Source organism: Mus musculus, chromosome 1, assembly GCF_000001635.26.
Source record: "Mus musculus strain C57BL/6J chromosome 1, GRCm38.p6 C57BL/6J".
Lineage (NCBI taxonomy): Eukaryota > Metazoa > Chordata > Mammalia > Rodentia > Muridae > Mus > Mus musculus.
This window is the reverse complement of record NC_000067.6, coordinates 159,974,631-160,000,487: the sequence shown is the minus strand read 5'-3', so window position 1 is coordinate 160,000,487 and position 25,857 is coordinate 159,974,631. Positions and strand designations below refer to the sequence as shown.

The window sequence follows — 25,857 nt, the reverse complement described above, 5'->3', positions numbered from 1 at the left end:
ATCTGATATTGTTTTTGATTAGTAGCAAACATGTATCCACCACCATGTGCAACAACCTGTGTGGCGGAGTATGCGCAGAAAATAAAGTACTGCACTTGTTTTCTGCTAGCTCAACCATAGTGTGATGAGTGAACTCAAGAAGATGTAAGCACGGCGCTTCCAGTGTTTGCAGAAGGCTGCTCCTTGAGGTTCGGTTTAAATATATTTGAGTGAATAGAATTTTGACAAAGCAGAGATTAAGAAAAAGATATTCTAAGCTTCATTATATTTGAGATAAGTTGATAAGTCTAGCCTTCCTTCCTAATGTTCTCTCTCCTTCCCCTTGACCCATCCCTCCCTTTTCTCTTTGTGTGTGTGTGTGTGTGTGTGTGTGTGAGAGAGAGAGAGAGAGAGAGAGAGAGAGAGAGAAAGAGAGAGAGAGAGTGTGTGTGTGTTTGGGATAGCAGATGCCTGTAGGTGCTTTCTGGGGGGCTTGGAGGAAATAAAGAAAAAAAGGAGACAGATCAATTGAGCAAGATAGATTATGATTACCTTGGGAGAGGCATCCAGTGCCAGGCTATGGCATTAGGACTTCACACAGAAGATAATGGTGGATGTCTGACTGCTTTTAAAGAAGGGAGGGGAAGCTTGGAGTTTGAAGAATCCTCTGGCAATGCATGAAGAATAGACTGGAAGGTAGTCAGAGACTTGTGAAAGAGTCTTGGTTATTGCTGGATGAGGACTGAACCGTTGCAGAGGAGTTGGAAATGAATGTGAGAGGATTCACTTAGGAGAGGCAGAACCTGATTCCAGGTAGCAGAAGTCATTTTGGCTGGGAAAGGAGAAGTGGATTATGCCTTTACTCCCACTCCTCGATGGCAATCGTAACTTCTCTGCTGTGTCAGATGCTCATCTATCTTTGGCTCACCTACTCATTTGTTGAAAGCTGGGAGTCAAAGCTTTCATTTCTATGAGCTGGAAGATTCAGCCCTGCCATGTGAGGATGGTACTTAAAGGTCTGTGACAAAGAAGTGATCCCTAGAGTGTAGGCTGTGTTATGCCAACTGCAGGAGAGAGGGACTGTCCCTTGCTGTGTGATTCTGCCTGGTATAGAATTGAAACTGCAAAGAACACGTGTGAGGCTAGAGAACCCATGTGGGAACCTCAGCTAAGAGCAAGGAAAGGGTGAGCGCCATCAGTGCCAGCTACTTGCAAAGGGAACTCTGTGTAGTCTTGAGGTTGGGGAGGACAGGGGAGATCCTGCACAGCTGAGGAGACATGAAGTTAAGGATTCACGGTGAAGGTAGTTCAGACTTTATCTGCTGCCTAGCCCAAGATTCCTGTCTCTTACTGCTATCACAGGAGTCACAGGAGTATTTATGAAGATTTTATCATGGGATGTAGGTTTCTAAGACTACCAACAGGGTCACTTGTTATAGTGATGAGTATGATATATATATATATATATATATATATATATATATATATATATATTACCTCTTCCCTTTTGAAAAGGGAACTCCCTGTAAAAACTATAGAGTATTTAAAAATCCATACAATATGGATAGATAAATAAAAACAGTAAAACAGTTATCCTACCAGTAAAAGCAGGATATTTTTGTGATTGGAAGGCATACTGTTCTTTGCATGTATGTGTAAGGTGTACACATGAAAGTTCCACTCTAGACCCCATACCATCCCTTGTCAAATGCCAAACACATGGTGCTTTGTATTTCATCAGGTCATTATGATTCCTGTTTGTATTAATTTGTAGATGTTCAGAATTTTTCCCAAGGCCTACATCTTCCACCAGATCAGGACCAATAGGGAGTCAGACCTATCTCTAACATAACGAGTAACAAAAGTCCAAAGGGAGGCCTATCTATCTCTATAGCAGATGACAGGAAGGGTCTGTACAATCTGGGTACTTGTTTCTCTGGTGGCCACATGGTGTCACTTTTCAGGTCTAGACTGTCTTCACTTCCCTTAAAAACCAGCAGGCTTGGGCTCCAACAGAACAGACCTCTCTCTTCACATGCTCACTCTCAAGCTTTGTTTCCAAGACACTGTTGCAGTCCTTGTGGCACACTGTGAGGCCATTGCTGCTTCATCCATGAGGTGTCTCATGGTCTAGCTGTGTACATCTCAGGCTCCAGTGAAGACCCAAGTGACTCTGGAATATTCTATGGCAACAGAGTATGATCTTTTATTTCCTGTGCTTTTTCATTTTATCAACTCCTGTAACATTAAGGGACTGCACCTTTGATTATGTCTGAGAGCTGTTTCCAGAGAAGATTTAACAGAGGGAGGAAAACCTGTCCTTCAAGTGGGTGGTGCCAATCTCCTATGCTGGAATCCTAGTCTTGATGTTGTGGCCGGGCTGTGACAGATGAATACCCACATTATTCTTCTTTGATTATTGATCCATCAAGATGTAAGTGAGTAAGTCCCTGCTGCCACTGACAAGAGCTGGCCCCAATGGCATACCTATCCCACCAATATGAACTGTATCTTTCCTTCCTTTCATTTTTTTTGGGAAGGTCATTGGTCACAGCATCAAGAAAAGTAATTAATATGTCTTAGTTACTTTTTGATTGCTGTGACAAAACGCCACACCAAGGCAACTGTACTGTCTGGTTTTGTGTGTCAACTTAACACAAGAGAAAGGAGCCTCCCTTGAGGAAATGCCTCCATGAAATCCAGCTGTAAGGCATTTTCTTAATTAGTGATCAGGGCTGGTAGGGCCCACTGTGGGTGGTACCATCTCTGGGCTGGCTACCATCTCCTGGGTTCTATATGAAAGCAAGCTGAGAAAGGCAGGGAAGCAAGTCAGTAGGTAACATCCCTCCATGGCCTCTGCATCTGTTCCTGCTTCCTGACCTTCTTGAGTTCCAGTCCTTACATTCTTTGTTGATGAATAGCAATGTGGAAGTGTAAACTGAATAAATCATCTCCTCCCCAACTTCCTTCTTCCTCACGATGTTTGCACAAGAATAGAAACTCTGACTAAGACTAATTGGTACCAGCCTAGTGGGGTATTCCTATGACAACCTGACCATGTTTGGGGAGGACTATCTAAAGGACTTTGGAACTTTGTGCAAGAAGAGCCATTCGGAGTTAAGAGCTCTGGGGGATGTTCTGTAGATGCTTGGAAGATAATGTTGAGAACAGTGCAAATGATGGAGGCCTGGCTTGTGAAATTTCAGAGGGAAGAATAAAGACTAATCAGGGCAATTGCTATTTTGATTGAGAAGATTCTGTGGTTTTGGTTAGCTGGGGCTGAAGAATCAGCTGTGATTAACAAGATACCAGAACTACTAAAGTGAAACCTTTGCATTACTGGGACTATTGATGTCAGCTAGCTGGAACTAAGAAATTAGCGGTGATTAAGAAGAGACCAGCATCATTGAAGTGAAATCTGGGAAGTATTTTCTGAGAGCACAAAGAAGCTGTGTTCCAGAGAAAATCAAGTTTGTACCTTGTGCTGCGTGTGGACTTGGTAATGTGTAAGAGTCACCCAGGTGGTACTGGTTTGAAGGCATGAAGGGGTCATGCAGAGCAGCTGAGGCTCAGTACTGTGAGAGGTCATGGAAGGCCATTGGTGAAGGTGCAGCCTCAGTTGCAGTTGATGGCCCAGTACTAAAGGGGTCATGCAAAGTATTTGAAGCCTGGCACTATAAAGAGAGGATATTGGTAAAGCCTAGTTGCAGGGGAAGACTCCAGTGTACTATAGATGCCATTACTATGGGATGATCACCAAGAACAGCTGCAGTAGTGAAGTAGATGAGCCTGAACTTAGAGTGCTACAGAGGGCAGAGTTGGAGAAGTGACCCAAGCCTTTGAAGGACCCCAGAAGATTGTGAATGATCCCAGATATTGTACAGTTAGAGTTTGATTTTGCTTTTGATTGTGACTGTGTCCTGATATTTTTCCCTCTTGAAAGAATAAAGTATTTTAGTGGAGCTCAAAGTTAAGAGACTTTGAATTATAAAAAGACTTTGAATTTCAAAAGAGAGTAGATATTTAAAAAGGATTGAAATTTTAATATATAAGAATGTGTAAAGACAGTGGGATTTTAAAGTTATTTAGATCTTGGGGATGAATAAGAAAGTAAGGGTTGAGGCTTAATAGTGATGTGTTTATGTGTCAAGTTGACAAGGGGTCAATTGTACTGGTTGGTTTTGTGTGTCAACTTGATATAAGCTGGAGTTATCACAGAGAAAGGAGCCTCCCTTGAGGCAATGCCTTCATGAGATCCAGCTGAAAGGCATTTTCTCAGTTAGTGATTAAGGGTGGGAAGGCCCATGGTGGGTGATTGTGCCATTCCTGGGCTGGTGTCTTGGGTTCTATAAGAAAGCAAGCTGAGCAAGCCAGGAGAAGCAAGTCTGTAAGTAACATCCCTCCATGGCCTCTGCATCAGCTCTTGCTTCCTGATCTGCTTGAGTTCCAGTCCTGATTTCCTTTGGTGATGAACATGAATGTTGAAGTGTAAACTGAATAAATCCACTCCTTCACAACTTGCTTCTTGGTCATGATGTTGGTGCATGCATAGAAACTCTGACTAAGACAGCAAATTATGAAAGAAATCATTTCACTTGGAACAAATAGTTCCAGAGGTTTAGAATCTATGGTCATCCTAGTGGGAGCATGGCAGCAGGCAGGCATGGTGTTGGACTGGTAGCTGAGAGCTCACATCTACATCCACAAGCACAAGACAGAGAACTAATATGGGTTTTTTTAAAGCCTCAAAGCCCACTCCATGATATGTCTCCTAATCATTCTCAAACAGTTCCAATAACTGCATTCAAACACAGGAGATCATGGGGAGCACTCTCATTCAGTTCACCAATACAGGTTCCTTCATTTCTGTACTGGGAGAAAACATATAGAAGTGTAGGTACTTCCTCCTTAGGAGATTCTGTTTTCCTTCAATGAATTGGTTCTACTTCCTGATCCTTAGAAAGCAGAGCTCAGAGCAAGTGCTACATGTCCAGCTACAGAAGGCTTGATTGATTTTATTGCTCCTCAAGGAACAGGTCGGAAAACCAGGATCTTCTGCACGATGGTGAGAAGGACAAACCCTGCAGAGAGCTGTATGGATGACTAAAGTTATTGGGTATGTCAACCTATGTGGAGAAATGGGAGGCAGATTTAAAAGGTTAAGTATTGCCTCTCAGGGCATTGATGAAGACCCCAGCTTAGTTCTTTGAATCATCTGTTTATAAAGTGAAGTGCTTTCAAATCCCAGAGCGAAGGACTGCATCTGAATAATGACTTTGTGTTTGCAGTCGAGGTATTTTCATCTCAACCACATCTTTCAGCTCATCACTTCTTACCTCCCAGGCCCAGGTCATCAGCATCACTCATCCAGACATCTGCAATCACCTGAGCTATCTTTTCCTCTAGAGAGTCTCATCCTCAACCAGCATCCAGAGCCAATCACTCACAGCATTTCAATACCTTTGAACAGCACACTGCAATGAAGTCCATGCTCCCTTCTTTGGGTTTGAGGCAGCCCACCTCGACTCCCGGGTATGTCTTCAATCTTACCTTCCTTCTCCTCTCCACTCCAGCTACCCCACCACTCTTGGTCCTCCTCAAATGCCTGCTTCTCCCTCAGGATCTTTATACAAGCTCTCTCCCCCATCTGGAATGTCTCTCCTCCATTTCTTCACCAATTCATCTGATTCCTTCTTCTGAAAGCCACAATTTTGGAAAGAATGTAAGAAATATACACTACTTGCTGCCCTCCTCTCCCCATCGTATTTTATCCCTGAATCTTACTAATTCCTTCTATTTACATCTGACATTTTATACATTATTTTTGGAGACAATCTGACTTATCCAGTGAGGCTGGCTTTGAACTCCCAAGTCTTCTGCCACAACTTTCCAAGGATTATAGACACGTGTCATCACTCCTGACTCAAATGATTATTTTTTGTTGAATTGTTTCTTTGCATGCTCTTTCTTGTCCTAACATCATCACGCCAGCAGGGATATGTCTTCCTTTTCTGTGGCAGAGTCCACTGAACCTATAATGGTGTCTGTGAATGCAGCAAGTGTATTTTGTATGCATTCATGAACAAATGAATGAATGAATGAATGAATGAGGTTGTTTCCTAAATTCATGGAGATGGAACACTGGAAGTAAAATTGCTTTTTGTCCTATAGAGTTGATTCTTTCCATTATAGGGCACTTCTTGGCTATTTTCTGACATTTCTAGCATTGACTTTAAAGAAGACATTAGACATAAGTGTGTGTGTACTCTCTCTGTCTCTCTCTTTTTTCTCTCTCTCTCTGGCATTCCCAGTTCCATAGAGCTGGCCATGATTTCTCACAGCATGGTGGCTTCAAGGCAGCTGGACTTTCTGTGTGGAAGCAGGGTTCCGGGGAAATCCATTAGCTCAAGCCCTGAGTTCTAATCTTGACACTACAACTCATTTTCTTTGTGATACTGGGCAAATGACTTCAGTGCCTCAGGCTAGCCTTCACTACCTGTAAAATGGTGACAATAATATACACCCCACAATGTCACCATGAGAGTTTAAAGTGACTCCTGTGAAAGCAGAGAATTAAATCTCAGCTCATATGACACGTGCCAGGGACAGGGGGAGAGTAACTTTTGACTCCTTCCCTTCCCACTTACAGTGAAGAAGAATAGCTGAAGAGAAATGTGATCTGGGTAAGGTGCTGAAAAAAATCACCATGTCAACACCATTTCATAACATGTTTCATATGGTTTAGGGTAGAATCGACACAAGCCCATAAATGGACCTTTAATGCCTTTTGCAGGTAAAACCCAGAAGAGACAGTGTGAGATAAAGAGACCCCCCAAGTGTCCTGCATAATAAAGCAATAAAAAAAAATTTGTTGAGCCCCAGAGCTCAGAGAAAACAACAGGAAAGAAACTGTACTATGAGAAGCTGCAATACCAGGGATCTATCAGTGTGAGCTAGGACCTGGAAGAGGAGGGCCAGATATGCTTTATGTGACAGTAAATGTCAGTCAGCTTCCTCCTCTGCTGTCAGCAGACCTTTAAGAAGAGGCGTGATGTTGGTGTTACATGGAGGCCTAATGAGAAAGCGCCATGTTTAACCTTTAGTGGGAGAGCAAAGATGGCACCTCAGGAAGAAGATGGAGACAGGAGCTAAGATAGGAGAGGACCCCCGGGAGTTGAAGAACATTTGAACCTACCTTAGAACACACAACTTGTTAGGGAGGTTGAAAGGATGGCTCAGTGGTTAAGAGTACTTGTTGCTTTTGCAGAGGGTCTAAATACAATTCCCAACACAATCTAGATGCTCAGACCATCTGTAATTCAGTTCCAGGAGATCCAACATCCTTTTCAGACCTTAGAAAGCACTAGGCATGCAAGTGGTACACATGTCTACATGACAGCAGCACACTCGTACACATAAAATAAAAATTAAAAATCTCAAACAAACCCCATTTTAATTTTGTGTGTTAGGTGGAGACTCCAATTATTTTTTTCAGGCGAAGCTGACCCTGGGAGGTTTGTAGAATTTGTTTTTATTTGTTTGTTTGTCTGTTTTTCTGGAGATATGACTAAAAACATCAACTCATCTATAGCTCTCTATAAATTTTACTGTCTACTGTCGTTATTTGGAGTTCACGTACTTGCCAAGGGAGGTTCAGCCTAGCATGGCAACCAATTTTGGAGCTCAGACTTGCCAAGCTACGTCTTAAGGCCTTTACTCCCAACACACATTTCCTTCAAGTATGGAGTATTTGCTACTAAGAGTTTGTTTAGAGTGTTCAAGTCAACCTGGAGGCAGCTTGCAGCCAAATTAAATGATGACCCACCTTAGGTCAGTCAAAGCAAACCAGGGGTAATTTTAGGGCTGACTAAAGATTGCCCAAATGTCCTTTGCCTTGATTATTTTGGGGTCATGTCTCTAGGCATCAGCAGCCTGTAAAGTCTTTTTCTGTTCCAGTTCTTTTAAAAACCTGTTTATATGCTAATTGTTCTCCATCCTCAGCTGAGGTCCTATCATCTCTCAAGTAAATAGTGACCATAATGAGAAAAGAAAGCAGAAATGCAAATGAGAGACAGCCAGGTACGGGTGAGCAGGAGCCAGCTGAGCAGAAACATAAATTCCTGCTCAGAGCCACATTGTCTCATATCTCAGCTCACACCTTTATTTTTATTTGCTCGGGCAGAAGAAGTGTTCCTTGCATTAGTAATGACACTGTTAATGTTTTATCAGGTGTAGAAAGTCATGGTCACTTTGAAACTCCTCCCTTGGTAGATGGAAGACTTAGAAGTATAGCAACAAGCTCTGAGTTTGAGACAGGCTACCATCTGTCATTGTCAAATGTGTTGAGAATCCCTTGGGGGTGTTGGTAAGTTAGTTGGTAACACCCAGTCATCTGTGTCCTCAGAGAACAGAAAGCTCTCAATTCCTTTTTTTTTAACTGAGGCCTGAAATTCTCCCCCTCCTGTGCTGTTCTCACCAAATTGCTGGCCATTCTTCCACACTCTGTGTGACACCTGTCCCTGAGAACAGTTGCTAATGTTCTGACTCCACTTTCAGACCCTCAACACCCCTGTGGCAAAGCTCTTTGTCCCTCCAAGCCACGTGGTCCACTTGCCCTGTGTGTTTTCCTCCTGGTCATTGGCATCTGCTCATTTCCTGGTTATTCTCCCCGCTTCCTTGTTGATTTTGAGGCCACCCATGTCAATCATCATCTTCTATTATTTCAGACACAATATTAAGATTTCTTAGTGTTTGTCAGAAAACCAACCCAACACTGTAGTAGTCAAATTCCTGGGCAGCGTCCCCTTCATTCAGCCCCTGGTTCAATGTCACTCCAGTGTCCTATTCTCCAATCACAGCTTTCTGTCCTATGTCACATCTCTCTCAACACTTTATCTTCATTTACTTTTCTGACTCTTAATCACTCTGTTTTCTCAAGCTTTATCAGCATCTCTATGACTGTTTAGTACAGAGCCGAAGGGTTATGCAGAGATATGAACCACTCTTTATAAATGTCTCCCGGTCTCTTATGAATCTGTATTACCATGTGGTAAGAACCCTCTTAGAACAAGTGTATTGTTCTTCTTAATCTTCTTTGTTCCCTTACCTGAATATAGGAATGTACTAGAAAAATAGGCACCTGGAGAAGTTTGTGCTTCCCCATTTTAGCTTGCTCCCTTTGCTAGTCAATATTTTTAGAGGTCTATTATAGCCTCAAACATATACTTCTTTTGCTTATGTTTCCCAAGTGCATGTGCCATTATGACCATCTCTGACAGGCTTCGCCTCTCCTCTCCTCTCCTCTCCTCTCCTCTCCTCTCCTCTCCTCTCCTCTCCTCTCCTCTCCTCTCCTCTCCTCTCCTCTCCTCTCCTCTCCTCTCCTCTCCTCTCCTCTCCTCTCCTTTCCTGTGATTCTCAATCCTCGTCTGTTTCTGCAACTTCACATTCAATTGCTGTTCCTTCTGTTTCAAGAAGTAATGAAGAAAACTAAGCATATTTCCTTTTCCTGCTTATAAATTATAAATAGCCATGGCTAGCACTTTTAGTTGCTTATCTGACAGCTATAGCCACTGTTATTCTAGTCTTCATGTAAAAGAACTCTGATTTGAAACCATGCAGACTCTTGCCTACTCCAGTATGTATCACAATCATTTCCAACTCACTTGTAGCTGCTCAGTTTCCTTCTCAGGATTTGGCTTAAGCTTATGAAAAAATCTTGACCATTGTGTTAGTTAGGGTTTTACTGCTGTGAACAGATACCATGACCAAGGTAACTCTGATAAGGACAACATTTAACTGGAGCTGGCTTACAGATTCAGAGGTTCAGTCCATAGTCAAGGTGGGAACATGACAACATCCAGGCAGGCATGATGCAAGAGGAACTGAGAGTTCTACATCTTCATCTGCAGGCTGCTAGCAGAATACTGACTTCCAGGTACCTAGGATGAGGGTCTTAAAGCCCACTCCTACAGTGACACACCTACTCCAACAGGGCCACAATTTCTAATAATGCCACTCTGTGGGCTGAGCATATACAAACCATGACAACCATCGAGTCAGTTTCTATTAAAAAAACAAAAGAAGGAAATCTAGGGAAAGTGTTTTCCTTGCCAAAACAGAACCCTAAAGGTAGCTCTTTACTCTTAGACTTCTGATAGTTTTCTGTGTGAACTGGAGCCTCTCATCATGGTGGGAGTAGATATTTGTTGAGGACGCCAGGCATTACCAAGTGAACCTGAGTCTTAGAGTTGTAGGTAAGCCACTGGATTACCCAGTCCCCATCTATAATCACTGTTTGGCTTAGATGATGACTTAGTCTTCTTATTGTTTAACTTCTTTGTGTTACATTTTATGTTGCTCATGACGAAAGCATTCTAAACATTGCTGTAGGTTTTCCTCTAGACCTTGAGGGATCCCTCGGTCCTGGACTCTGGATCTTACTGCTTCTTACTTTCCTGGAGCTTGTTGCATATCCACCCCTCTTCATCCTGTGTTTTCTACCTCTCCTCTAAGTCTTCAAACTTACTCAACTTGTCTTCAGTCCTGAAAGCTTTCCTTGAGCTTAAAATTTCTACACATTTCAACAAATGTTTTTTTTTTCTCCATTCCTCGAGTAAACTTTTTGAGCAGACCTACTTTCTGATTCTACTTCTTCACTTTGTTTTTCTTTCTAAGTCACTCTACTCAGTTTCTCTGGCCAGTGATTTCTTCACCGCTGTGTCAATCAGGATGTGTAAATCTTACATCACTGTACCTCTGCTCCATATGATGCAAGTCATCTGATATCTCTGGTAAGTAAACTTTCAAGCAGCATCCCTGTTCTCCACATTCTCTGTTATCCTCATCTTTGTAATTCTTTAAGTTTGTTGCAGATAGACATGCTACCTGCTTCTCTTGTCTCTTAAATTTTGGGGCTGTTCAAGGTTACACCTTGAAGCTTGATTGGCTTCTCATTCTGAGTATTCACTTCACTAGCTTCAGTTGTCCCTGGCTTGCTGATTATGATGTCCAAATTCTAGGCCCTTGGCCTATCTCTGTGCAATGGCTGTGCAAAAACTTTAAACCAGGAACCCACTCAGTTTACTCAAACATAGCAAGGCTTCCAGATACATTCACTAAATCTTCTTCCTTATAATTCTTCAGTTCTATTTGTAGCCCTGTCACCTACTAATCACTTAAGAAAGCACTTGAGTGCTTGAAGGCCATTGTGAATGTTAACTTTTCTTCCCATCTTCTCATTCAGTTCACTACCACATGTGATTGGCTTTTCCTCATACATAGTTCTGAATTCTACTCTCAGCTCTTCATTCCTAGCTGGCCTCCCAGAGTGGACCTCCTTGCCTGTTTCTTAACCACATGATGACATCATTGTCACTTTTTCTATCTCCAATTTCAAATGTCTCCAATGCCTGCTCCACACAAACTGTAGAGTGCTTCATCTTCACAAGAAAATTTGATAATGATATATCTTTGGCTAAATTATGTCAATGGCTTCCTAGGTTTCTTTACAGAGTGAGTGAGTGAGTGTATATTAATATGGCATAAGACTTTTTCACCAGCGACAACCCTTTTCCTCTAGTTTGAATATTTCCCTCACAGCGTTCATATGTTGGAAGTTTAATCCTCAAATTCACATTGCTAGTATTTGGAGGTGGGACCCCTGGGACTTCATTGAACCAAAAGTCATTTGTTTTCCCGAATTGATTAATTAGTGGATTAATGAGTTACTGTAGGAGTGGCTCTCCCATAAAAATGACTTCTCTGTGGCTTACTTTCTTTCAGTTTCACGATGCAATGCCTTCTGCTGAGTTGGAGTATAGCAAGAAAGCCTTAGCCAGATGCTAAACAAATTCTAGCACCGTGCAAGTGAGATTCTCAGCCTTCAGCATGTTATTGGCCATTCAGCTGAGACCAAGGGTAGAGCCATGAACTAAATAAACCTCTATTCTTTATAAATGATTCGCTCTGTGGCATTCAGTACAGCAACATACAATGAAGGAAGATACCCTGGTTGCTTATCTGTGTTCATCTGCTGTAATCTTGTCTCCCAGCTTACTCTTCAGCAAAAAAGTAGGTTTCTTTTCCTATGCCTACCATCTAACTCGTTTATCAACACACAACCACACATACACACACTATTTGCTCCATCTATTTATCCAAGTTGGATGCTGTTTGTTAATTCTATCACAATTCTCTGTCTTTTGAGAGATGTCTTACTACTGTTTGGCTGTCACTTGTTAAGTCACAGTAGAGATGTATTTTTAAGTGTGTGTGTGTGTGTGTGTGTGTGTGTGTGTGTGTGTGTACTTGAGTGTATGTGCCTGAGGAGGCCAGCAGATCTAGTTGGTTCTTCTGGAGCTGATGTTTCAAAGGGTTCTGAGCTGTCCGATAAGAAAACAGATTTCAGGTCTTTGGCAAGAGCAATGAGGTAACTCCTAACCACTGAAACATCTCTAGCCTCTTTTTAAATCCATTAAATGAGTGAATGGATAAGTTAAATGTTTTCTCAGGGGGACTCCAGATCCTGTATTTGTCTGTAGCTTGGGCTTCCTTAATGTTTGAAGGGGGGCCCTTGTCTTATGCCTACAAAGCTCTGATGCTGCATTTTCCATCCTGTCATCATTTGCAACTTGTTTTTGTCACTTCTGGTGTGAATGAAAGTCCCTGGTGGGAACCTCACCTCACACTGAACCTTCTACAAGGCTGGTTAACTGATTACAACATTGATGATCATGGAGCGTTTGCAGTGTTGCCTGTCAAGAAGCACATTATCTCGGGTCACCTTTGGTTCCCTCAACAGCTGTTGATTGTCCTCCTCTGGGTGTACACTAGCATCTTCATGGCTGCTGGGCAGATCCTTTGAAACACACAAACATAATCCCCGCCAACCAAAAGGTTATGAATCAAGTCAGATCACGTAGCATCCCAGTCTGCAGCTGAGATTTCCCTGGTCTTCTGCAACCCACTTATCTGATGTTTCCATCATATGATTTGAAAGGTGTGAAGTTTTCTGTTGTTGCTCTGTTATGTTAGAAACATGATGAAACTGTTAATAAGTTGGAACATGAACTGCAAGATAACCCAAATCTGTCTTCCCAGGCAATGGTCATAACTGGCTTAAGACTAAACCATCTTTTATCCTCTTTGAGGTGAAAGTTGTGTTTTTGTGTTGACACTGCCATGGGAGCCTAGACAGATTTCTTCACATGGAGGAGACAGTACAAGCAACTTGTGATTCTGGGGTTATTTGTCAAAACCCAAACGTGTATAAACAAATTGTGCTATTTATTTTCAGGCCACCATGGATGTTGTTTCTGGTTGTCTTCTGTCTCCATGCATTACTCATTCTCCCTCTCGTATTACCTATGGCTGCTGAATGCGAGCGATCCCCCATCAACAGAAGGGAAGGTTTGGATCTGCAGGAGACTGCGAGATGAACTCCGCTTCTTCTTGGACTTAAGAGAGTCTTGCATAAGGATAGAATCTTTTCTGGTCTGGAGAAGGTCCTACCTCTGTGCTTCCCTTTACTATATACAGCCCCCAAGCTTGCAACGGCCAACTAGGACCCTTTGTAACCTTCTAAACACATGTGGAAAATTGAAAGTAAGTGTAATTTTGGACAAAGTAGAATACATGGATTCTTGTGCCTTGTCTCATGACCCTGCCCATTCTCCCTGCAACAAGAAAGCAGAGGAAACTTCTACCAGTAAATTAATGTCAGGATTTCAGATAAAGAAGTGGGAACTATATGGGAAAGGGGCCTTCTGTTTGTAAATGACTTCAAGTTACATTAGAAAACAATTTTCTACTTTCCTGTTTATTAGGACAAGGAGAAATTTGTCTCTAGAAGCAAGTTTCAAGAATTTTCTGACATCTTGCATATTTCTTAGCTTTTTCTGATCATGAAAATTTCTCAAAGCAAACAAAGATGGAGAGAGAGAGGTAGTGGGAAAAAATTAGGGTTTTTGCTTGTTTGTTTCAGAAACATTCAAATGTAGCTGCTCACAAATCTTAAACTGGAAATGACAGTGTGTGAGGACAGGAACACGAGGAACACTTGCTAACCAGGGGCAGATGTCTCTTTCCCTTTTTGCTGGAAATACATGAGTCAGAGCCATGCCCTTCAGGGAGGGCCTCAGAGTCACCTGCTGATGTGTGTGCTTTGTCAGGTGGCCAGAGTGTCATTGTGAGCTATCCATCTCCTTTCTCTCTACCTTTGGGACACTGAAATGCAAATGTCCAAGAACTTTTGTAGACCCTAAGGGTCCTAGGCCAGGTCTCTCAGCTATAGGTTAAAAGAATCAGGGGGGAAAACACTAATGGAGACTGTATCGGTAGTAACAATGGGTAGAAGAACAACCTCCAAGATACACAGGGCTGTGGACTTCAGAATGCAGCAGGGAGACAAGGAGTCAGGGGTAGGGGTCTGAAAGAGACATTTATTTTTTTCTATACATCTTTATTTGTCTCATTCCTCTCAATGTGCTTTGGAAATTTCCAAGGTGAAATCATGGTGTATTCTGTCTTTGAAAGTAGAAAATGGCGATGATATAAAAGTGTTCAAAATTGGAGTAAGTCATAAGTAATAATTTCCCATATCCCTGACTTATGGGGTCCATAGGTTCTAAAATGGACTATCAGACTCTCCATCCTGTAAAGCAATTGTAATGTAAATTTCAGTATTTTAGCCAAGAACTAGAATAAAATCAAGTTGAGACTATTTTCATCCATTTCATTTCAGTCATTTATTCTAAATAAAATTTTAGTACAAAGAGAGACTAGTTAATAATTAGCCAAGGGCATTGTAGGGGGGAAATGGGAGAGGAAAATAAGGCATGAAAGACAAGCTCTACTGAATTCATTTCTTGGAGGTCCTAGTGAGAAAATTGAATGAGCACATGAAAGGGAATAAGGCTGCAGAAAAAAATATGAAGCTATGTTAATAGATTGAGCTGGGCATATTGGAATACACCTCTAAATCCTAGTGCTTTGGAAACCAAGACAGGAGAACCACAAGTTTGAGACCAGCCTGGGCTATGCAGTGAGACCATAATTTAAAATAACAAAGTCATAGTAGATGAGACAAGATGAACTTGAAAACTAAATACTGGCGTGTGTGTGTGTGTGTGTGTGTGTGTGTGTGTGTGTGTGTTGGTGTCTACCAATTCACATGGAAGTAAACTCTTGACAAACTAGTTAAGCATAAAAAATGGATCAAGAGTATTTAAGAGTTAAAGTAGTACATAGTTAACCCAAGAAACCTGGGTGGGGTCTAGTACGTCTCAACCACTCACTTTAGATATACTACTTCTCTGTGAAATGAGGTGGTATTTCTACAACATTTACTTTCAAAATCAAATGGATGTTGGTCACTCCAGAATTTTGTTGAAATGAGGATCTTCATGTGGGTTGGGATTTCTAATAGGCCGGTAAGGCTATTCCAGTGTTACTAATCTACCTATTAGATTGTGTTGGTTACTTTATGTCACTGTGATCGAATACCCAAGAATGACAACTTAGAAGGAGGAGAGATTTATTTTGGCTTGTCATTTCAGAGGGATTAGGTCATGCTTATGTGGCTACATTGCTTCTGAGATGTCCGGGAAGGCCGAACATCACAGTGGGAGGACAGCTCAGCTCACAGTAGACAGGAAGCAGAGAAAGCCGAGAGACAAGATAAATCCTTCTAGGGCATGGCCTCAGCGATCTCCTTCATCTAGGTACCACTTCCTAATGGCTCCTCAGGGTTTGAACTCATCAGTGTGTTAACTCACTGAAGTCAGCATCTGCATGTCCCAATCACCTTTCAATAGCACCCACCATCTGGGGACAAAGCCTTCAACACATGAACATTTCCCAAGGACACTTCATATCGAAAACATACTGCACACTTGAGTGGTAAGGATCTAGGTCATTGGTTCTCAACCCGAGGGTCACATCCTCGCTCTCTCTCTCTCTCTCTCTCTCTCTCTGTGTGTGTGTGTCTGTGTTTGATCAAATCACATTTTCACAGGGCTCACTTAAGACCATCAGAAAACACAAATATTTATATTGTGACTCATAACAGCTGTAAAATTATAGTTGTGAAGTAGCAATAAAATTAATTTTATGGTTGGGGGGTCACCACAATGTATTATAGGGTGTAGCATTAGGAAGGTCGAGAACCACACTGGTCTAGATGATTTCCCTGTCTCTTCCAATTCAATTATATCTGGTTTCACAGACAAGCAGTTAAAACATTGTCCTAGAAGAATGAAGGTGAAGCAATTACAAGAGCTTTGTAGTGATTACAAAAAAAAATTAACAGACATTGGGGCAGTCCATAAAACAAACCTAGCTGTACACACTGAGTAAGAGACCTATAGCCAAGTTGAAATCGGGGAGCAAATGTTAATCAAAACGATGTGTCCAGGGAGAAGGAGGCTCAGGGGTGAGAGGAAGATGACCAGGGACCCCGTGAGAATAGCAGCACTTAATGAAGCATCCCTTATACTACAAAGGAACAAAAGGAGCTAGTGCCCTCTTAGCCCTCTTTGTTTCCTTAGCTATCCCTGACTATTTTGAGAACAGGCTGTCACTGTATTCTGTATCACTTCCTTCGATGTTTGCATTTGAAAGATAAGGTTCAGGTAGATCAATTACAGTTCCATCTGAAGAGCCACTTGGAGATTGACTGATAGACACCCGAGTGCTGACTTTAGATTAGGCATAGAGAGTAGAAGGTGTATAGCACAGTGGCAGGTGTATATAAAGACTGGGGGGAGGAAGGAAAAGATGGGGGGCAGCAAGATGAGCACCCAGATGACCTTCAAAACCAAAGGTATTCAATGTATTCAATGGAATAGTGATTTCAGTTTCATGTCAATAACTGTTCAGTAAGTCATTTGATAGTAAGAAAACACTGAATGCCCTTAGAGGCATTGTAGGTATGGCTGCTGTGTCACTTGTGTGTCAGTAGGTGACAGAGGCTATGCCTATGCTCAGTGCTCTGATCATGATTAGTAGTCTAACACTCTGGCGGAAAAAAAGCAAGCCTGAGACAACCACCCTTCAGTCACTAGGGGGCCTGGACAGGGGACTAGCCTGAGATGATCACCAGTTGAGTACCAGGCGGGCCCAGATAGCTTTCCAGGATGGGGAGCAAGCCAGAGATGAGAAGAACCTCACCTGGGAATATGAGCCCCTCCTGGGAGTGAGCTGGAGACAGACGACCCTTGTAAAAAGGTCACTCATGTGACCAGGTGAGGAACAAGCCTAAGACAACCACTTGGCCAGCACCATGGGGTCCAGACAGGGAGCTAGCCTGAGTAGCCTGAGATGACCATTAGTCCGGTGCTGTACAGGCCCAGAAAACAGAAAGAGCATACCCAAGATGACCCGTGCCCGATGCCATGGCGCTGCACTTCCGGGACCACTCCTGAGACAACCTCAGACAGTGAGACCCCGGGTACCACTAAGAGGCACCAATAAGTGGTGGAGAGGTGGAAGAGAAAGTGAAACAGAAGGATGTGGGCACAATGAAGAGAGGCAGAACTGGAGAGTCGAGGGTAGTGAGGAACAGCCTGATGTGAGTAGCCAGTGATGCCACCTGGGGCGGTATCTGGGTCCATGGCCCTCCTGCAGTAGGGGTCTGTTACCACTAAAGGCCAGGTGGATATCCCTGGTCTGAGCTGCTACGTGGGGATTTGTTGAGATCTGAGGGCTGTACAGAACTGGGCCCACTCCTCACCTGGGCTTCATGGGAGAGCTGGCCCTGGAGGCATGAGAATAGCAGAGCTGACTCTGCCCCTAGCCAGCTGCAGTACTTGCTGGTGATTCAGCCTACTGGCCCTACCTATGAGCATGGAATAACTCACTCTACCATTCCTTTCTAGAGTGGGTATTGTGGACAAGGAAGAGATACCTACTTCCTTGATACTTGGGACAAGCAGGAAACCTGGCCCCGCAACGTGCCTGAGTAGCACAGTAGAACCAAGCCTGGTGGTGGTGGTGGGGCATGGGTTAGCTGGTGTTAGGTGATGAATGTAGGAGAAGCTAGCCCTGACTTCTCAGTGGCACAGATGAGGGAAAATAAATGGCCTGCTGAATTGACTGTACCGATGGCTGTCACTACTTCTTGAACATTTATCCTTTCTTCTTTTGTTGTGGATTTTCCTTCTTGGAATCCCTCTCCTTCTCTCCCCTCAACATGCAGGCAGAAGAGCTGGCCCCGGGATCACAAGAGCAGGAAAATTGGTCATGTCCCTCACCAGTTGCAATGCTTGGGAAAGTGAGTCCCGTACCTTGCCTAGACAGCAGGGTATTTGCTGGGAAGCTGACCCTGAGGATAGGAGAGCTGATGGTCTGACAAGCTCAGATCCCTCTTAGATCCAGATCCAGGGCTCTGGGTTGGCCCAGCCCAACATCTACCCTATAGATGAACTGCTAGAGTACATCAAGGGACTGGTCCTACAGATCCAAAACTACAGGATCCCCATAACACAGGGTAACAACAGAATATCTGAAAGGAGTCCCAGTGAGGTTCCAGTATTGATAGAGTAGCAGAAGCCAGAGGCCTCCTACTAGACCAATGAGTCATTGCAGTGAACATTTGCAAGCACAGAAGTGTGGGGAAAAGGTATACTTGTGGGACATATTGTGACAGACTAAAGCTTCCACAAGATTCTTTTCTCTATTGACAGGGAGGTTGTAAGGGTGGAGAGCAAATATGAGGAGAGGGGAGATAAATGGGATTAGGGTGCATATGTAAAATTCACAAAGAACCAATAAAAAATTTAAAAAAAAAGAAAAGAAAAGAAAAGAAAAACTGTGACAAGCATCACTATCCAGTGTGACAAGGAAGATCACAGCCAAGCAGGCTGAGATCACCTGGTGAGTTAGTGTTAGAGATGAGGTAAGAACTCAGTTCTCTTTATGCTTATAATTTCACCTTATAGCACTATATACATTTAATCATATTGAACCATGACCTTTGCCCCCCCCACCACCACTTTTCATATCTCGCCACACAATTATTAGATACTGTGCTTCATTATTTCATACTAAGATGCTTAGAAAATAAATGACCTGCTGAATTGGCTGTAGCGACAGCCATTGCGTCTTTCATATTTATCCTTTCTTCTTTTGTGGTGGATTTTGGTTTCCTTCTTGGAATCCATGTTTTGTCTTTGTTTTTGTTTGCAGGGGCTGGGTGGCCCTTTTTCAGACTTTATCTTGGACACTAAATCTTGATTGGAATGAACAAATCACGACCCGTGAGTAGTTGCTGCGAGGATGTGTTTAACTGGGTCTCACAGGGCAGGAGGAGGTGTTGCTTTTACTTGTACAGCACATACATTACGCAGATAACAGCATTTCTCCCACTAAACCTTGTGAAGTACAGGAGAACTGAGGCTGGAAACAGTAGTAACATCTTGTAATTAAGAACAGATGATATTGGACTCAATGCGAGTTGTCTGGGGGAAGGAGACAAATCATAACACTTGCCGATGTCACTGAGGATCAATCAAGCTCTTCCTCTGAACCTTTACCTAGGCTTTCATTTAGAAACACTTCAGTAATGCAGAGCCACGGGGATTCATTCTATCACACCACCAGCAAATAGCCTGAGTTGGAGTCAGTCTCAGCTGTAGGACCAGCCAGCCCTGTAAATGGAGATAATAAGCTATCCATTTCACAAGGTGAAGTTCTACTGCGAATCATGATGCTCCTGAAACTGCTATCGATCCTGTTGAATTTGTTAGTAGTATGTGATATGCAAGTAGCAGTGCCACCGTCAGGTTCCATAGGCACCAAGCATACTGTGAAACCTCCTGGCACTTCCAGGAAAATCACTGCATGCAGAGACTTTGTCTCCCCCCCCCCCCTTTATTTTTTTCTTAGAGCACATGGAAAAGTGCAGAGTCCAGCTTGATCATGAAAGGGACAGTATGACATGGTTTCCTGCCCCTGGAACAGAGCCAGCAGGGTGTAGGCCTGCTTCCAGGAGTGTTGATGGTTACTGTGGGTGTAAGACTTGTTTATATACTTGGGTTGCAGAGTTCTTTAATGGATTGCAGAAGTAACATCTTTGGTAAGCAAATGGGGATTTATCAAGTTACTTCTGGGGCTAACATTCCACAAAAATGTTTCTAGCATCCCAGTGCTTATGTGACTGCAATGTGTGTGTGTGTGTGTGTGTGTGTGTGTGTGTGTGTGTGTGCGTGCGCGCACCAGGCAATTCCCACTCTCCTTTGTATTGAGCAGTGGGACACCACAGATTTCAGGTGAGAGGTCCTGGCTTCGATGTATGACAGAGAAATAAATTTAAGAAGTAGACTTGTCTTGTAATATGCAGCTTTAGTTCCCCAAGCAGAGCTTTGTAAGGTACCTTTATCTCTTCCACAGCGTTTATCCTCCTTGGTGCCTTGTACAGGCAACTATCTTTGAGTTGCAATGAGAAGTGTTGTGAACTGGGTGACATCTACACAATAGGAATTTTCATTTGCTTCTTAATAATTACCTTTAACCTTCGCAAGGTATAATCAATGAGGGGGAGAGTGGCTGAGAGATTGTTTCTTTTCTTCATCATTCCTCATGCAAACCCAAATTTAAGTTCTTTGGAATAATAACACAGGCAGTAATTCTCTCTTCATCTTCCCTGTGCTTTTCTATTCAATCTTGGCAGCCACCATCAGAGAAATCATTAAGACACTTCCTCTCATTCCTTGACACACCTATAGTGTCAGCCTTAGCACCAGGCAGGTGTTAGATATATCAGACATTTACTTTTTATGTTTTTTAACCGTGGGGCTTCTGCATAGAGATGCTTCATCCATTTATTAGGGATACAGCTATCTTCCTCCCAGAGGATACAGTTAATGATTCATCACATCGGGGTTAGAGTTTCAGTGTATGGAGACACACAAATGCTTAGTGCTGTGCAGCCCCTTCATAAGTCTCCTCTAAACCCTGTGAGGCTTGGTGTCCAATCACTGCCATTTTACCTCCCTGTTCCCAATTTTGTTGCAAGAGCAAGGGCCAGAAGTTCTATATTTTGTATGCATTTGTAGTAGAGATGCTGAATATAAAGATGTTGTGATCCTGATGAAGATGACACTTTAGGAGTCTCTCCTGCCTGTTTGTTGTGGAAGCTCTGGAGAGGCCAGTATTGGGCTTAGCCTACATTAGGAGGAGGAAAAACCCAGGGGACTCTTGCTTGGCCCCGTTCCATCCCAGAGCTCACTAATTTTATGGAAGGTCAAGAAAGGAGGAGCTGAGCCCATGGACATCTGCCTGAAGTAATATTTTCAAATTGGTCTTTCTCCTCTAGAGGTTCATTTTCAAATTTAATTAGCTAGCTAATGATGGTAAATTATCAAAATTAATTGATGGATGCGGAAGTGCTTTGACTATACAAAAAACACTATGCATAATTTCTAGGGTAGTTAATGTCTGATCTAACTTTAAAGACTAATCTAGGAAAAGATTTTTATAGTAGTGGCAATAATACGTTTTTTAATGGCTTGAATTGAGGTCTTTTATTGGCCAGGAACATTGCCGTGGGGGAGCATCTCCTACAGTCTCTAGATTCCTACTTAGTGAGAAGTCTTCTCCTTTTGCCAGAGGCATCCCTGGAGGAAGAAGTCCGGTGAGAAATCTGTAAGCATGTCTTTATAGTCCAGAAAGTAAGACAGGAAAATAAACAAGCATTTATGGCTATCTAGGAAGATGGGGGATGTGGTGGGGAGAGGCTGAGGGGGATGGATCTGGACATAAATGAAAACTACTAGAAGGCAACTTAATATTGTGTCATCTTAGTTAAAGAAGAGTATTTGTCCCTCCCCCAGACTTATTATTTCCTTCAGAGTGGGTTTTTGGCCATGTTGATAGTACCAGGGATAGAGTCCTTTTTGTGGAGTGTGGGCATCAACTCCAGTCATAGAGCACTTGGCTGCTACCTCCATCATAACAATAAAGCCACCACTGCACAAGTGGGCACTCCTTTCCTGACAGCCTAGTCTTACAGTTTAAAGGATTCATAGCTCTCAACCACAAGTGATCTCATTAAAGATATGTTTATCACCATAGAGGTTGCAAGGTTTAGGTATTCTTATGTCCAAAGATCGAATGTATATTTTATAATATCCCACTTGTAAGAATCAGGGTACATGGGCAAAGTGATATGTTTCTTTGCTGGATACTCCAATAGTGCATCAAATCTAAGACGTTTCAACTTTTGTGACTTAAAGCTCTGTATTCACTCATCTGTACACATTAAAATGAATTGGATTTACAGCCATATTCCAGACACCAAGGCTTAGAACTCCATCTTTGACAGGCAAGAGGCCCCTTGCTTCTAGGAGTTTCTCTTCACAGATATTTCTAGGCCTTCTCTCACAGCTTTTATTAGTACATCTCAAATGTTTCCCTTGGTTTTGGGGGATCACCCTAGGGAGGCAGCAGTCTCTCACAGTTGTAATCAGGGCCTCTGCCAACAGTTCTGACAGGCAAGGTCATTAGCCAATGTGGAATGCAGTGCATTCCTTCAGCTGCCTGTGGCCTCTGGCAGGCTGCTCCCTGAGAACGCCTTTCTCTTCCCTCTTCCCACAGATCTGTTGGAACTTCTCTACCTGACTGAGCTGCTGAGCCTCTCCTTTGTCCTGTTCCCCACGCCTTCCAGAGTGATTATCAGATCTAGGATGGGTTCTGGGTATTGTCACAAACTACACTCTGCTCCTCTGAGACCTTTGATTCTCTGAATCCTAGGCTTTTGCCAGCACCAAGATCAGCTTAGCTCTGTTGATGATTCTAAACATGACAGTACTTCACTAGACAATTATATGAGCTCTTCTGAGGAGAATTCCTATCACCCAAATCCTCTCATGATTTGGGTGGGAGATCATCCACCTGCTCACTAACCCTTTAATTATATCATAAGTTTCCAGAGCTAACTCAGAGAATACCAAGAACTTTTAGATGAAACAGGGTAGGCTGTGGTGTGCTCATGTTGGTTAGAGGTTAGGAGAGGAGGGTACGTTTACTTGTTATTGACTGATATAAATAGAAAATTGTTTAGAAGGTTTTTTATCCTAACCTACTCCATGAGATGAAATAGAATCTATACCTGATATGGTTAAACTGTCCAAGAACTTGAGACTAGAGAAATTATGGACCCTATGGGAAAACATACTGCTATTACTCTGCTAAAGAAACATAGCCATAGAATGTCACTCCTAACAACATATTTCTATGCCTATAGATCAATGTCATATTCAGCCTTCATCAGAAAATGGTCTTTTTTCAATGGATGCTAAATAACACAGAGACCCACAATATTATGAGACAATGGACATTAGAGACCCTGGACATTGTGAGAGACTTTGGAACAGTCATTCCTACATGGGATGTCTTCACCAAACCTTTCCCTTCAAGGCTCAGGGATCTATGTGGAAGAGGAGGCAGAATGGTCACAAGGAGCCGGATGTGATGGATGATTCCAAGGAAACTGTCTTCCAGCTACGATAGGACTGATGCCCATAAAAACTCATGGAGATGGTGGCAGCCTGCATAAGACCTGCATGGGTCCATACCACACAAAGTTCCAGCACTGAGAAGAGGTGGACACAAAGCCCCACAGCTAACCAAGAGGCTATTTGCAGTCAATGCCTGCTAGAAAGTGTTGGGAGCCGCGCCCACATTCGCCGTTACAAGATGGCGCTGACAGCTGTGTTCTAAGTGGTAAACAAATAATCTGCGCATGTGCCGAGGGTGGTTCTTCACTCCATGTGCTCTGCCTTCCCCGTGACGTCAACTCGGCCGATGGGCTGCAGCCAATCAGGGAGTGACACGTCCTAGGCGAAGGAGAATTCTCTTTAATAGGGACGGGGTTTCGTTTTCTCTCTCTCTTGCTTCTTGCTCTCTTGCTTCTTGCACTCTGGCTCCTGAAGATGTAAGCAATAAAGCTTTGCCGCAGAAGATTCTGGTCTGTGGTGTTCTTCCTGGCCGGTCGTGAGAACGCGTCTAATAACAATTGGTGCCGAATTCCGGGACGAGAAAAAAAAAAAAAAAACTCGGGACTGGCGCAAGGAAGATCCCTCATTCCAGAACCAGAACTGCGGGTCGCGGTAATAAAGGTTCCCGTAAAGCAGACTGTTAAGAAGGATTCAACTGTATGAATTCAGAACTTTTCAGCTGGGGAACGAGAGTACCAGTGAGTACAGCTTTACGAGGTAAGTCTGATCTTGAACTTTCTAAGGAAATTCAAGACAGTCTATCAGAAGTAAAGTGGAATATGTTTGGCCTTGAATTTTTTCTGGTGTTAGGAGCCCTTTTGTTCCTTTTCACATGTTATCAAGTGGTTAAGATAGGGAGGATTCTAGATGAAATTCAGGACAAGCTATCAGAAGTAAAGCGGGGAGAGAGAGTAGGAGCAAAGAGAAAATATGGTACACAAAATAAGTATACAGGCCTTTCCAAGGGTCTTGAACCTGAGGAAAAGTTTAGGTCAGGTAAGAATACCTGGGGAGAGATTAGAAGGAAGGAAAAGAAAAAAGAAAAGAAAAAAGATCGATTAGCGGAGGTCTCTAGGAGATACTCGTCACTAGATGAGCTCAGGAAGCCAGCTCTTAGTAGTTCTGAAGCAGATGAAGAATTCTCCTCTGAGGAAACAGACTGGGAGGAAGAAGCAGCCCATTACCAGCCAGCTAATTGGTCAAGAAAAAAGCCAAAAGCGGCTGGCGAAAGCCAGCGTACTGTTCAACCTCCCGGCAGTCGGTTTCAAGGTCCGCCCTATGCGGAGCCCCCGCCCTGCGTAGTGCGTCAGCAATGCGCAGAGAGGCAGTGCGCAGAGAGGCAGTGCGCAGACTCATTCATTCCCAGAGAAGAACAAAGGAAAATACAACAGGCATTTCCGGTCTTTGAAGGAGCCGAGGGTGGGCGTGTCCACGCTCCGGTAGAATACTTACAAATTAAAGAAATTGCCGAGTCGGTCCGTAAATATGGAACCAATGCTAATTTTACCTTGGTGCAGTTAGACAGGCTCGCCGGCATGGCACTAACTCCTGCTGACTGGCAAACGGTTGTAAAAGCCGCTCTCCCTAGTATGGGCAAATATATGGAATGGAGAGCGCTTTGGCACGAAGCTGCACAAGCGCAGGCCCGAGCAAACGCAGCTGCTTTGACTCCAGAGCAGAGAGATTGGACTTTTGACTTGTTAACGGGTCAGGGAGCTTATTCTGCTGATCAGACAAACTACCATTGGGGAGCTTATGCCCAGATTTCTTCCACGGCTATTAGGGCCTGGAAGGCGCTCTCTCGAGCAGGTGAAACCACTGGTCAGTTAACAAAGATAATCCAGGGACCTCAGGAATCCTTCTCAGATTTTGTGGCCAGAATGACAGAGGCAGCAGAGCGTATTTTTGGAGAGTCAGAGCAAGCTGCGCCTCTGATAGAACAGCTAATCTATGAGCAAGCCACAAAGGAGTGCCGAGCGGCCATAGCCCCAAGAAAGAACAAAGGCTTACAAGACTGGCTCAGGGTCTGTCGAGAGCTTGGGGGACCTCTCAGCAATGCAGGTTTAGCGGCTGCCATCCTTCAATCCCAAAACCGCTCCATGGGCAGAAATAATCAGAGGACATGTTTTAACTGCGGAAAGCCTGGGCATTTTAAGAAAGATTGCAGAGCTCCAGATAAACAGGGAGGGACTCTCACTCTTTGCTCTAAGTGTGGCAAGGGTTATCATAGAGCTGACCAGTGTCGCTCTGTGAGGGATATAAAGGGCAGAGTCCTTCCCCCACCTGATAGTCAATCAACTTATGTGCCAAAAAACGGGTCATCGGGCCCTCGGTCCCAGGGCCCTCAAAGATATGGGAACCGGTTTGTCAGGACCCAGGAAGCAGT

The 25,857-nt window shown here is 43.3% G+C and overlaps 1 protein-coding gene and 1 pseudogene across 11 annotated transcripts in view; both read left to right on the top strand.

Annotated features, from left to right (window-relative positions):
* Window positions 1–24,523, top strand: part of Gm31493 (predicted gene, 31493) — a 49,799-nt gene extending 25,276 nt beyond the window's left edge. For 2 of the 11 annotated variants that reach the window (XR_865674.2, XR_865673.2), the window contains exons 2-7: window positions 5,010–5,095; window positions 5,323–5,511; window positions 13,274–13,581; window positions 19,162–19,232; window positions 22,570–22,669; window positions 23,219–23,934. Coding sequence is in view for 1 of the 11 variants with exons in the window: in XM_011238891.2 (XP_011237193.1) it covers window positions 13,274–13,581; window positions 23,219–23,446 (536 nt within the window). In the remaining 10 variants the exon portion in view is untranslated. The other 9 variants (XR_003948743.1, XR_003948747.1, XR_003948746.1 and 6 more) reach the window with 9 other exon arrangements.
* On the top strand, window positions 16,883–16,992 carry Gm24719 (annotated as a pseudogene).
* Window positions 24,524–25,857: the final 1,334 nt, after the last annotated feature.